The sequence below is a fragment of the Thunnus maccoyii genome, chromosome 9 (genome assembly GCF_910596095.1).
Source record: "Thunnus maccoyii chromosome 9, fThuMac1.1, whole genome shotgun sequence".
Taxonomy (NCBI): Eukaryota; Metazoa; Chordata; class Actinopteri; order Scombriformes; family Scombridae; genus Thunnus; species Thunnus maccoyii.
Genome location: NC_056541.1, coordinates 23832165 through 23845571, shown reverse-complemented (window position 1 = coordinate 23845571; position 13407 = coordinate 23832165). Strand labels below are relative to the sequence as shown.

Below are 13407 nucleotides of genomic sequence, written 5' to 3'. Positions count from 1 at the left end.
GTTTTGGACCATTGTTGCAGTTATTTATCATCACTGAAACATTCAGTTGTGGGATGCAGCTAAGTACATTTACATAAGTATTTTATTAATACAGCTCAAAGAATAGGTTCACAATGTTTCATGTCTGTCTTAAAACATAAGTCTGGTGCCCATATGAACACACACATATGAAAGAGGTTTTCCTCACTGTAATCATTCCTCCTGTTCATACTGGCAATTAAAATATCCCATTCAAATGTGTTTTCAATGTAAGTGATGGGGGCCAAAGTCCACAGTATATCCACACAGTCAGTCTGATGCATTTAAGTCTTTTGGCATCAAATTCCCACTTTGTGTTTCCCTGTTGACAGTGTTTCCCTGTTGAGCTGTGGTAACAAAAAGAGGGACTTTGGCACTAAAAAGACTAATGTCGAAAGATATTTACTTGATTTGACTCTTTTAGACGGCTGAAGCTTCATATTAGCTTCAGACAAACTTTAAATGTTTGTGGGTTTGTACACATAAAAGCTGTGAAACTCCAGAAACACAAAGCTAAATCAATTTAACTGATTTCACTAAGGTTAATCTGCTGTTAAATCTAGATTTAAGAAATGAATTTAATGGGTGGATGTGGTCACCGCAGTCCATCCATGCAAGGCTGGTCCATTTGCTGAAGAACAGAAGAGGGCATGTAATCCGACCGCACGGTTTAGAAATTCGTTCGCACCGATTTACAAGTTGTTTTTTTTTACAATGTGATCCCAGGGGGGCTCCGTAACCTTACACCCAAGTAAAGATCCATAAATCTAAAAATACATTTTTATACATGACAGTATAAATTTATGAAAAGGGCTGCGAAGAGTTATTAGAGATCTTTTTTGAAAGGGACGCTGTAATTTCGCAGTGTGGAGTAAGTCATGCGTCGCTAGAGGGCGGTAATACACGGACACACCGGAAGTTACCCGCCATTAAACGCAAAGAAGAAGAAGGGTGAAACTAGTGGCTCTTTATGGTCTTGCACAAAACTGACGTGGTTTGCAAAGTATGCAGTGAAAAGTAAGTCATAATCATTGTATTGTGTGTAAGAAAGTGTATTTATGCAGTAACGTTAGTAGAGTGTAGTATATACGTTAGTAGTATATTTCTCATCCGTTTCTGTTATGAAAGTACGCGCCTTGCTAGCTGGGGTTGCTAACAATAACAGTGCTCGCTGGTGATGGTTGCGTTTTGTCCTCAGTGTTTTTATTGTTTATTTCATCACCTGAATGTGTCTGTGTGTGTGTGTGTGGACAGGTAACGTAGGCTGCGTAGTCTTTTCCTGAGCACAATGGCTACTCAGAGAGTGCTTCCCCAAAGCAAAGAGACTTTACTGCAGAGCTACAACAAGAGATTGAAAGATGACATCAAGTCCATCCTGGATAACTTCACCGAAATTATCAAAACTGCGAAGGTACCTGCTTGTCCCTGATATGAAAGGACGGGTTCACAATTGTACAAGTCTGTCTTAAAAAAAACAGTCAAGTGCCCAAATTAACATTGAAATATGTTTTTCGTGTCATACTGTTCATACTGACCATTAAAAGATCCCCTCATAATGCACTTATAATGTATGTGATGGGTCCATAATCCACAGTCCTCCTTCTGTGCAAAAATGTATTTCTTAATAAAAAGTATTTCTTATTATCTTAAGCTAATTTGAAGCTTCACCTGACTGTTGTTTAAGACAGATTTGAAATATTGTAAACTTATCCTTAACTCCCCGTCTCGTCCTCTTTCTACTCGTTGTTTTCTCGTTGCCCTCCATACATATAAGTTAAGAAATATGGTCCCACTCTTTTCTCCTTCTTCCCTCAGATAGAGGATGAGACACAGGTTTCTCGACCAACCCAAGCAGAGCAAGACCATTATGAGATGCATGTACGAGCAGCCAACATTGTAAGTATCGCAAGAATTGGAAGAGCCATTCACATCTGCTTCCAAAGCAACTTAACTCACCTTTTTCTCCTCATCTGCATTATTGTATCAGGTACGTGCCGGTGAGTCCCTGATGAAGCTGGTTTCAGATCTGAAGCAGTTCCTGATTCTGAATGACTTTCCCTCCGTGAACGACGCCATCAGCCTCCAGAACCAGCAGCTCCGCTCACTGCAGGACGAGTGTGACAAGAAGCTCACCTCGCTCCGCGATGAGATCGCCATCGACCTGTATGAGCTCGAGGAAGAATATTACTCCTCCAGGTACAAGTAGGCTCATACTTGCCCCCATCCCACCGCCCCTCTTTTGTCCCATGCCCAGCACCATGTACTGTCTCACCCTTACCATTCACCACTGAGCCCAGGGAAAGATTTACTTCTGCCAGCATCTAAACCTGACTCCTGACAGGGCTGAATTTATCTCATCTTCATCTGTCAGTCCAAACTGTACATGAGCACAATTCATAAGCCGGGGTTCACTGTAATGTCCAGTAGATTTGCACCATACACGATGGAGCTCACCTCACTAAGTGACGTTACATTGTTTTTGATTCAGTGCCTTGACTGATTTCCTGCTCTATTATTTGTGTCGTAATTGGTCAAAGTAGAGAGAACATAAGCATTAAAGAGGCTGAATATCAGTAGTGTAAATGTTACCAGCTTGAACCACAAGAGGTCAGGATGCATTTTTGGGTGCAGTTTTATTGGCATGGTTGGAAAGCCAGGGCTCTTCTGGAGACAAGGATAAATGTTATAATTCTGAAGAGAAAGCACTGCTGTTGATTTAGGTTTATTTCTAAATGGTGATTCGACTTTTAGCTTCCCACTTTTATCAAGTACTGATGGTACATAGGAGAGATGAATGATTTAATGGAATGAAAGTCATGAGATTACTGCTCGTAGTTTATTTAGTACTGAAATATTTTAAAATTTAAGTGATAACCAGAGAGCATGAAAATGCATAAAATCAATATAATAGCTCAATTTTATTAAATGATGACTTACTAGATAGTTGTTAAAGGCCTAGTTTTAAAACATAGAAAGATAGCACCCTTTAAGTGTAAACTATATCAGAAAATATATTTTATAAATGCATTATTCATTTAAGATTATATGTGTCTATTTAAGTCATAAATATAATGGTGATGCCCTATATGCTAGATTTTGAGGATAGGTAGATGTTGGGGATAGACTAAAGTTAGACACAGCTGTTTGCTGTTATTTATTAAAGGTCAAATCTTAAGTTACTAATAGTTTTTCAAGCAGATGTTTTCTGTAAAAGCAGCTAAATCTTTATTTTTTTTTACTGATTCCGTCCCTAAGACCACAAGTGACTCAAGCTGTAACCATGTAAGCGGTGTCAATCACACATGCTGTGGTTGTACATTTGTACCAGTTGTTCCAATAGACCCAGAATGATTTAAGAAATAAACTAGAGAGAAAACACTGTAGTGGTTTGTCTTGTTTTTCTGTAAGAAAGCTTTGAGAGGTGTCTCTGTCCTGTTTGGAGCATGCTAGGTGTGGGCCTTCTTTCCTCACTGCATTTGCTCTGCTTTCCCCTCCATCAGTGACTAACCCCACCTTTTTCTGAACTTAAAACTCAACAATTGATCTGTCATACCTCTAAACATTACCAAATTAATGAACAGCCGTTTTATGGCTTGATACACGTTCCAGTTTCCAAGTGCTTTTGCATAACCTCCATGCTTGTCCGTTCTATCGTATGTGTGCTTTTATAAGCTCCTGTATGTGTATGAATGTGCTTAATTCTGACCTGCTGCTCTCGTCTGCTCCTCTTTCTGTGCTGCGCTGATTCTTTGCCTCCTACTGGTTTCCGCTCTGCAAAGCTACAGTCAGTGGGACAGCACTGATCTGCCCCTGTGCGAGGCCTACCGGCAGCGAGACAGCTGGGCCTCCCCAGGCAGCAGCTGCAGCTCTACCCAGGGAGAGCGAGAGGACGTGGACGGACCTCCCTCACAGGAGACAAACCCTCAACACCACCTCAATGGACACGGGACCACCTCCATAGAAAAACCATGAGGAGGAAACTGGACACTGATTGGAGCACAGAACACTTGTGCTCAGTTTGGACTTCAGCGGTTTGGCTAATTTAGTTTCCATTACACACTGAAATAGTGTTTGACTAGGTCTGCCGCTATTTTGTGTTATAGACCTTGACTCAAATATAACTGAACTGAAACTTTCAGGCTTTGAGGACTTATTGTATATGAAGATGTATTTCAGAAAAAGAGCAAAATTCAGAAGATTGAATGATACTGTAACACTTGTCAGAAGTAACATTCCCCTCAGTCTAAAATGAATTTTAAAATGTGTATACACTGACGGTATATCCAACACTGAAGTAAAATACAAAACATTTACATTTTCTTTTGTACACATGCTGGACTTTGGTTGAAGTATTGAATAAGAATGTATGATCTTACATTTCATTTGTAAAAGTTTTTGTTTGTAATGTTTTATTTCAGTTTTTTTTTTTTTTTACCCCACCAAGCACTGATCCAGTTAAAGAACAACACAAATGTTTTATGTTTTTAATAAAGACAGAATTCTACAACTAAAAGTCACAACTTAAAAGTGGAATAAAATGCATGTCTCTTTTATTTCAGAGTTCCTCTCCTTAAACAGGACAACCACTCAGTTAAACATCAATATTATTCCTGTGTTCCTAAACAAATTCTCATCTTATTTGTTTTTGCATAACACAAAGCAAATGACTATCAATAATCAATAACCACTTGGAGATATGTACAATATTTACAAAGTACAACGCTGTCATGGGAGTCCTCTCAGTTATTTGGGTCAACCAGTCTGCAAATTATCCTCATAGCTCATCTGGAGGCTTCACTCCCTAAAAAGATGAATATCATTTTGAGTCAAAAAACACCCAGCTCCTCAATATCGTCGATTCATCTTCTTGAACTTCTCGTAATGGTAGTCATCAGTAGCCTTTTCATTGTTGGGACGTTTACGGTAGTTAGGTGGTGAGGATGCTGTGGAGAAACAGGAGAAAGCATAAAGACTGATCAGCAACTGTTATCTTAAACAACAGCAACTGCCAGACAGAATACAAAAAACACAAATGTCATATACTATAAGAAGAGTGTGACTGTATGTACGCTCTGCTTACCCTCTGGACCTGGTTTCTCAGTGTCGCCCACACGCAGCGGCCTTGCTTTGGGCTCTTCTCTGTGTCTGTGGTGCCTCTGTGGTGCGTTAACATCCTCGTGATAGACTGAGAGGAGACATTTGTATAGTTAGCCAACCTTTCACAACTCATCACCTTCTACTGTTTTCTTTATTTAAACCGCCACATTGACAGAACTCACAGCGGTTGTGTTGGACATAGTTGACGGCGATGTTGGTCGGCACAAATGATGTGCCGTTGTCTTTTTTCTTGTTCCTCTGTTCTGCCAACAGCTTGGCTTTTGCCTCCTCTGTATAGATAATGTTCTTTATCTTTGCACTGGGAAAGATACAACAGGCTATTAGTAACTGTTACATCCTGTTGTCAGGTAGTCACTGCCATGTCAAAAGGTCTTGCACATAATAAAAATACATATTTTAGTGATTTTAAAAAACTAAATACAAAGATCCTTTTGAGAGTCTTCTCTACGTACTCAATACCAAGATCAACCTCCGGGATCCCACTCAGCATCTGATTGGATAACATCTCCTCTGTCTTCTTGGCAGAGTTCACTCGGATGCTCTCGGGCAGCTCATACAGGTGGTCCTCTGCATTCTTCACCTTAACTTTTTGTTCCTCAGCTTCCACGAGGCCCTTCTTCTTTTTCAGCTCTGTCTCGATGTATTTCATCCTTTGAGGATAGATTTTTGAAAAAACATACAGCTGTGAATATTTATATGAAGCACTAAGTAAACAGCTGTGTGGGAGTGATCATAACTTGAGTGTATCCTGAATATTAGGGATTAAATGTGTGAAATGAAAAAGTACGCTTACATGTCTGCATCCTCATCTCTTCTGTTAGTTTCAGCTGAAAAGGAGGTTCCCAGGTTGAGGTCTGTCTCATCTTCTGTCCTGCATGTGAAAACAAAGGTCATCTTAAGTCAAATCATGTCTCATGAAAAGACAAATTTTGACATACCAATGCATGCATGATAATTATCCACAAAAAACATAAAAGTGGTTGGTTTTACTTACATGTCTCTATTCCTATCTTTGACTTTCTTCATGTCTACAACCCCTCCAGTTTTCAGCTTAAAAGGGTCATTCTGAAAGAAAAGTTTATTTTTGACAATGAGATAAACATAAAACTAACAAGTTTACCAGACAGACCAGGCTTATTCAAAGAAACTACAACTTGTAAGTTGTCACTTACATCAATTTCAGCCTCTGGTGGCAGTTTCTCTCCTACCAACAAGGCGGTAACACTGAACAAAAGGAAAATATAAACATCAATTTACAACCAGTGGTGGAAAGTACATTTACTCAAGTACTGTACTAAAGTACAATTTTGAGGTACTTGTACTTTACTTGAATATTTCCATTTGATGCTACTTTATACTTCCTCTCCACTACATTTCAGAGGAAAATATTGTACTTTCTACTCCACTGTGTTAATTTGACAGCTTTAGTTACTTTTCAGATGGAGATTTGACACAATGGATAATATAGCAAGCTTTTAAAATACAACACATTGTTAAAGATGAAATCAGCGGTTTCCAACCTTTTGGGCTTCTGATGTTTTACAAAAAGTAGTGTGTAGTCGGGGTCACATTTCATATGTCTATGATTGTTAACAGCTCCACCAAATTTTTCCCTCTAAACTTCTCACATGGTTTCATTTCAATAAATGTTCAAATGATCCAATAATTCACCAAAGATCAAAGATTAGAGAAAAAGTCCAAAAACTGGAAACAGATTTGTGTATCAGAACTTTGTTTTTTTCCTCTTCCCTCTCCCTCCCATCAATCATCTCACGACCCCTCAGATTTATCTGGTGACCCTTTGGAGGGACCTGACCCCTAGGTTGGGAACCACTAGACTAAACAAGGCTACTGTATATAACGTAGTTCAAATTAGCTCCACCTCGAGCAGCTACAACAGTAACATGCTGCTTACACACTGATGTTTCAGTATTAATAATCTAATGATGTCATATATGATAATATATCAGTCACAGGGACCAAACCACTACTTTTACTGCAATACTTTAATTACATTTTACTGCTAATACTTATGTACATTTTCTTAAGTGGGATTTTTCATGCATGGCTTTTTTTACATTGCTATATTGGTACTTTTACTAAAGTAAAGGATCTTAATACTTCTTTCGCTGTAAACTACTGAGGTGTGCTCAAAGTTCCGTTGAATTCACGTTACCTGACTCCGCTCTGTCGTTTCCGCAAACTCTGAAGTTCTTTGGCCTCCTCTACTTTTGATCTAAAGAAACAAGAAATAAATATGATGCCCCTAATTAAAAACTACAACTAAAACCAAATGCACATAGTTAATAAATTAATAAATAGGTAGTTGCCGTTTTAAGCTTAAGCCACATTTACACAAAGCGGTTTGCTAGGTTAGCTACTATAACATGACAAAACAAAGTATTTTACCTGACTTCTTCAGTTGTCTCATCCTCCTCGACATCTGACGAGTCCTTTCTCCTCCTAAAGTTTTTCCCACACGGCATTTTTAATGCAACTTCACCTTACTTCTATGCTTTTGTAAAATAAAACGGCGTTGGTCTACGATGGCAGACGGTTCGTTATCGAGTGGGGAGAACTTTAGCAAACGCACAATAATAGTGCGTCACTTCCGCTAATGGGACCCGAGGACTTCCGTTCTTGTTTAGGTAACCATAACAAACATGGCGACTTACAGACAGGTCGGCAGGTTGTTGGGTATTTCAGCAAGACTTTCGCGACCGTAAGTTTACATGTTTCTAAGTTGTGAGAGTGCCATGTCCTCTCACTTTGCTCGTATTGATGTATTGGCTTCATAAGTACCGGCTGACGTTAACTATTAACGACTAACTGGCTAAGTCACGCAGTGACGCAGCCTGATTAGATGATGCTGCCTTGTCTGATTGTTGTAACTCTTTGGATCACAGTCTGGGTTTTAAGCTTTTTTTACACTGATCAACAAAAATGACCATTGACTGTCATCTTTTGAACAATTTTATACAAATTGCATTAATTAAGTTCAAAATAAATCAGATCTACGGAAGGGGATTAGTGTCACGTGAATTTCTTTTTCTGAAAGCGGTTTAATTATGGCTTTTGCTACGATGTCTAACGTTAACACTCTTTCACAAAAGTAAGTGGTGCAAAAACGGAGAATCAGCCGCCAGTCATCATTGTTTATGTCTCCCTTATCTTTCCCCTTCACTCTAAATCGGAAGCTAACTTCAGTGCTGATCAAATGATTGCATCATATAAACCCCTTGAGGTCCAAATTTTAACTAATTGTGACCTTTAACCAGTGATGGAAGTATTCAGATCCTTTACTTTAGTAAAAGTACCAATACAGCAATGAAAAAATACTCTATTACAAATAAAAGTCCTGCATGAAAAATCCTACTTTAGTAAATATACATAAGTAGTAGAAACGAAATGTAGTTAAAGTATTGTAGTAAAAGTAGTGGTTTGGTCCCAGTGACTGATATATTATTATATATGACATCATTAGATTATTAATACTGAAGCAGCAGTGTGTAAGCAGCATGTTACTGTTGTAGCTGCTACTAATCATCGCTATTTTACGTCATCATCATCAGCATTACATTGTGGCATTTTTAGCTGAAAGTAGTGTACATGCCATAGATTCTATTTTTTTTATTCCATTGTGGAATTTTTGAGGGCACTATATAGTGGATATACCTAATAAAATGGCGGAGGGTAAATGTAGTGCACTATATAGTAAATAGCAAGGGTGTAACGGATCGTAGGTGATCCGTGATCCGTACAGATCGCCCCCCACGGTTCGGCACGCATGTGAACCGCGGATTAATTGCAAAATGTAATGTCTCATTTAAGACAAAGAAAACAAACTGCTGTAAGTACAAGTCATGGACAGACAGCTAACAGGGATTTTGAAAACCAACGACCAAACCAGCATCTAACGGGTCCGAAGTGACATCTGCAGGTATAACGTTATTTACATGCTGTTTAATGTGCTGCAGCAGAGCAGCTAATTAGCCTTTTAGCTGCTAACTGACGTTAGCGGTGAATGTTTGTTTGGTGGCTCGTTCAACAAACAATCATGCTTCATATTGCAATTTAATTTAACAATTGAGCTTTGAATATTTTAAGATTTTATTTAAACATTGGACATCTTGAATGTTGTTTTAATTTAAGACCATGGGCAAAAGTTCCTTGCTTTAAGTATTTTACAGAATATATGGAAAGCAAAGTTGTCTCCCTCTTTTTTTTCTTTTTCTTTTTTTTTGCTGATCCGAAAAATGATCCGATCCGTGACTCAAATCCGTGATACGATCCGAACCGTGAGTTTTGTGATCCGTTGCACTCCTTGTAAATAGGGAGTGATATCAGACACAGCCTCAGCTTTTGACAGGAAATTGACTAACTAGGAACTTCCAAATAAATATATTTAACTCACAATAATTAAACACACCTTGATTACACACAGGTGGCCTCCATTCAATGCATCATGTGACTTCTGATAATAGTTGGCTGCACCAATGATTCAACTTTATCATCGTGAACGACATGACTACTTTCGCAATATTTTGTGTCGAGTCTCTTGCTGTTTACACATGTCAAGGATGTTTAACCAGTCCACTGTTATTCAAAGATGTAAAACAATAAAACAAAGAGGTTTACCATCCCTCATTGTGTACTATGTATATTTATATAAAGTCCTATTGTGTATATCTGACTGTGTTTTAATTCCAGTAGTCACGCCACCCTGCATTATATCTGTAAAAGCTTTATAGAAATAAAGTTAATCAGTATTACAATTAAATGCAGATGTGAATGAGCATCCCCCATGTATCACTCATTGTAATGCTAGGTAACCTGTTGTCCCCTGTATCAATTTATATTACTCCTGTGTATTAACACTGTGTATAAAAGGGTTTTAGAAGATTAGACTTACTAAACAAATTCTTTGAACCAGTTACTGCCACATCCTCAAGTGTGAATGTGGAATATTCAGATTTTTAGCAGCATGAATGCATTAATAAAGTGTGGTTTTAACTGTAATTACCTTATGAATCTCTGTCCGCTATTTGCAGTGTTAGTCTTGCTGGCAGTGGATACCGGAGCGCTGGATTGCACTGGCTTTCAAATAACACTGGAGTCACAAACAGATGGCCACAAAACCCCCATTGGATTGTCCCTGGTGTGTATTCCTGTAGCACCCTTCTGGATCTCTATGTCTCTATGAGAAACACATTATAATGACTAATGTTACCGTTCTCTCTGCAGGGAGGACCATGTTTGTGCAGACACAGGACACACCAAATCCAAACTCCCTAAAGTTTCTGCCCGGTCGTATAGTTCTTGAGGAGGGAACTATGAATTTTGCTGGCCCTCGTGATGCGTACAGCTCACCCTTAGCCAGGTATGTGACTTCTTAAATACAAGCTTACTGAACAAAGAGTAACAGGTTTTTTTCACAGCAGGGAAAACACAAGTATAAATAATAATATTGGCCATGTTCCAATGTTTCACAGCTAAATTGTACACACCCATTATTATCATTTGTTACACTTGTGTTTAGCAAGTCACCTGTGAAGGTTTATTCACCTGTTATACAGCTGTATGACTCGCAAAACAAGTTTTAAGTCTTGTAAGCCAAAGTAAATAGTGGTAAGACTTCAATGTGCTGCTCAGAATATCATTGAGTCCTTAAAACTGAGAACATTTTTTATGATCCAACCCATAATTGTGTGAAACCTTGTGTGTCTTTCAAAGCATAAATTCATTATGTTATTCTCATGCAATTCACATTTTCAGTGAGATACTGAATTTGTGTTTGCTTGTCTTTTACATCAAATTGAGCTTGAAATCATTCAATTTTAACAGTTGTAAACTGAAATACTGCAAGTGCTGTGTCACAATAATATATGATAATATATTAGATCTAGTGTAACTGTTCATCACATGAGCAAAGGACTTGTTGACAATCCTTGGTGACTCAATTTCAATCTCTTGAAGTGTTTTTCTCAACTTTTGTGTATTGAATTTTATTATTTGGAGTATTCATACCTTTAGTATAATTGTTAAGTGGTCTGTGTATGTGTGTTTATGTTTTTTGGATTTTTTCATGAAGTAGTGGATGAGCCAAAGACAATTTCCCACTTTTGTGAATGATACGTTATTCTAATCTAATCTAATCTAATCTAATCTAATCTAATCTAATCCTATACATGTCTGAAGCCAAAAGGGAATTGTTCAGATATAATTTAGTTTTGATGGATTCTGTTGCAATTTGACATTTTAATTCCAAACATTGACATTTTATTTTTACAGTTTTATCTTATATTCATGTTAATAAAGTATATTATATGGTATTACCCATCATTGATAATGTGTACATAGACACTATATATGTTTGTGCACTTTTTTAAACATACTATCCATTCTATATCCATCTATTGATTTTGTCTGTAATATAATTTTAATGTTATTATCATATCATAAATGTACAAAACCCTGAATAATGTTCTGTATTGTCTTCAGACAGCTATTTAGGATTGATGGTGTCAAGAGTGTGTTCTTTGGCCCCGACTTTATCACCATAACAAAGGTAAAACCAGGCCCAGTTGAATGACCAGCACAGTGTGACATACATTAATCTCATTGTTTGTAATTGCTTGTTTCCTTTCTCTCCACATTTAGGCCGATGAAAATATGGAATGGAAAGTAATCAAGCCTGATGTCTTTGCTGCCATTATGGACTTTTTCACCTCTGGACTTCCTGTCGTCAATGAGGACAGCAAACCCAGTGCAGATACAGGTAAGAATTCAACCAACTGTGCGTAACAAAATGTTTAAACAGAGAAAACACTTAGTGCCAGCTGTTGATGAGTGCCTCCTCTTCTCTTTTCAGCACCGTCTGATGATGATGATGAAGTAGTTGCTATGATCAAAGAACTGCTGGATACTCGAATAAGGTAGCTGCTGTTGTTGTGGTTCTCGTGAAGACACATTATAATATCAGGTTTGGTCCCTGTTACCGTGGCATTCTGTCTTTTCTCCACACTTGCTGTTGTTTTCCTCCAGGCCAACAGTGCAGGATGACGGAGGTGATGTTCTGTATCGAGGGTTTGAAGACGGTGTCGTTAAATTGAAGCTGCAGGGCTCCTGCACCAGCTGTCCCAGTTCCATTGTTACTTTGAAGAGTGGGATCCAAAACATGCTGCAGTTTTACGTCCCCGAAGTGGAATCAGTGGAGCAGGTTTGTTCTCCTGCCAGATAATATACTATAAAAATGCTGCTTAATTTAGTCACAGTGGTGCACACCTCTTATAACTGAGCTCCTCATTTATATTTTGTATTCAGCTATTGAAGGGAATCAAAATGGTTATTACAGTGCAATTAGTTTATGTTTTATTGTCAAAAGCATCTGTTGTGATGCAGGGAAGCACCTCTTATTCTCTGCCATCCACTCAGTGAAACAGGAGCAGATTCTACACTAAACTGCTTGATTTATTATAGTGCAAAGCAAATGTTATCAACATCTGATGATATTTTGCCTAAACTTCACATTATATTTTTGAAATAAGTGGTTATTGTGGGGTTTTTTTTATAAAGATCCCAAATGATTAATTGCTGAATAAATTACAAGCCAGTAATTTGCTAAAACGTGATTTTCCAAAGGGGGTTTTAACAGATGTTTTGTGTTGTAAATTTGTTTTTTTTATTAAGTGAAAAACTGCATATTTAAATTCACACAATCAGCACACATATTATAGAGCAACAAAACAAAAATGCATAAAAGATGTAATCTGCAAAAAATGGTGAAATTGTTAATAAATATTGTTATGTTTTTTGTTTTATTTCCACAGGTGAAGGATGAGGAAGAAGAGGAGGCTGCTCAAGTTTAAAATGACACTGAAACCAGAACCACATTTTCACATTCCTCCCCACCCTGGCCGAACTATAGGTGCAATAAAATAAGCATCTTCCTGCCTGGTATTTAGCATAGCTGTGTGGGAGTACTCATCATCACCATCATCATCACTCAGATTTTGGTTATTTGTTTTTTGTATACTGACAGTATTTCAGAAGAGCTCAGTCATAGAAACTGATGTGTGTAGAGCTGAAATAAATTGTATTTATTATTTCACAGTTTTCTGAATCAGTCACTAGTCAAAGCAGCTTTCAGTTTTGAAAAAACATACTGTATGTATATAAATAAAGTTTATTGAAATATTTTATAATTGTGTCTTGATCTGTCTTACCTAATCCAACAGTTTGTTTTGTGTGTGTGTGTGTTGAAAGAATCAT

General features: G+C 37.8%; 3 protein-coding genes across 4 annotated transcripts; 2 read left to right on the top strand and 1 right to left on the bottom strand.

Annotated features, from left to right (window-relative positions):
• The first annotated feature begins 927 nt into the window (after positions 1-927).
• med22 (mediator complex subunit 22) lies at positions 928-4156 on the top strand. Of its 2 annotated transcripts, XM_042421652.1 has the most exons (5): positions 928-1035; positions 1273-1429; positions 1834-1914; positions 2006-2214; positions 3798-4156. In XM_042421652.1, exons 2-5 carry the CDS (start codon positions 1307-1309, stop codon positions 3988-3990), a joined length of 606 nt encoding a protein of 201 aa, XP_042277586.1. In that variant the 5' UTR covers positions 928-1035; positions 1273-1306; the 3' UTR covers positions 3991-4156. The 2 variants fall into 2 exon arrangements, with proteins under 2 accessions (XP_042277586.1, XP_042277587.1); XM_042421653.1 differs by lacking the exon at positions 3798-4156 and having other exon boundaries at positions 2006-3396.
• A 332-nt stretch (positions 4157-4488) lies between these two features.
• On the bottom strand, positions 4489-7711 carry c9h9orf78 (chromosome 9 C9orf78 homolog). The gene is made up of 9 exons (XM_042421650.1): positions 7546-7711; positions 7313-7372; positions 6309-6360; positions 6131-6201; positions 5930-6007; positions 5589-5786; positions 5298-5434; positions 5099-5203; positions 4489-4961 (listed from the first exon to the last, which is right to left on the bottom strand). The coding sequence occupies exons 1-9, from the start codon at positions 7620-7622 to the stop codon at positions 4864-4866; spliced, it is 876 nt and encodes a 291-aa protein (XP_042277584.1). The 5' UTR covers positions 7623-7711; the 3' UTR covers positions 4489-4863.
• Positions 7711-13340, top strand: nfu1 (NFU1 iron-sulfur cluster scaffold homolog (S. cerevisiae)). The gene is made up of 8 exons (XM_042421651.1): positions 7711-7858; positions 10188-10294; positions 10381-10516; positions 11638-11704; positions 11797-11914; positions 12008-12071; positions 12181-12355; positions 12966-13340. Exons 1-8 carry the CDS (start codon positions 7800-7802, stop codon positions 13002-13004), a joined length of 765 nt encoding a protein of 254 aa, XP_042277585.1. The 5' UTR covers positions 7711-7799; the 3' UTR covers positions 13005-13340.
• Positions 13341-13407: the final 67 nt, after the last annotated feature.

Coding starts and splice junctions, on each gene's coding strand:
- med22 (XM_042421652.1), top strand. CDS start 1,307: ATGGCTACTCAGAGAGTGCTTCCCCAAAGCAAAGAGACTTTACTGCAG. Junction 1,430..1,833: donor AAATTATCAAAACTGCGAAG/GTACCTGCTTGT, acceptor TTCTTCCCTCAG/ATAGAGGATGAGACACAGGT. Junction 1,915..2,005: donor ATGTACGAGCAGCCAACATT/GTAAGTATCGCA, acceptor TTATTGTATCAG/GTACGTGCCGGTGAGTCCCT.
- c9h9orf78 (XM_042421650.1), bottom strand. CDS start 7,622: ATGCCGTGTGGGAAAAACTTTAGGAGGAGAAAGGACTCGTCAGATGTC. Junction 6,008..6,130: donor AAAGATAGGAATAGAGACAT/GTAAGTAAAACC, acceptor TTTCACATGCAG/GACAGAAGATGAGACAGACC. Junction 5,787..5,929: donor AGAGATGAGGATGCAGACAT/GTAAGCGTACTT, acceptor CTATCCTCAAAG/GATGAAATACATCGAGACAG.
- nfu1 (XM_042421651.1), top strand. CDS start 7,800: ATGGCGACTTACAGACAGGTCGGCAGGTTGTTGGGTATTTCAGCAAGA. Junction 11,915..12,007: donor CAAACCCAGTGCAGATACAG/GTAAGAATTCAA, acceptor TTCTCTTTTCAG/CACCGTCTGATGATGATGAT. Junction 12,356..12,965: donor AAGTGGAATCAGTGGAGCAG/GTTTGTTCTCCT, acceptor TTATTTCCACAG/GTGAAGGATGAGGAAGAAGA.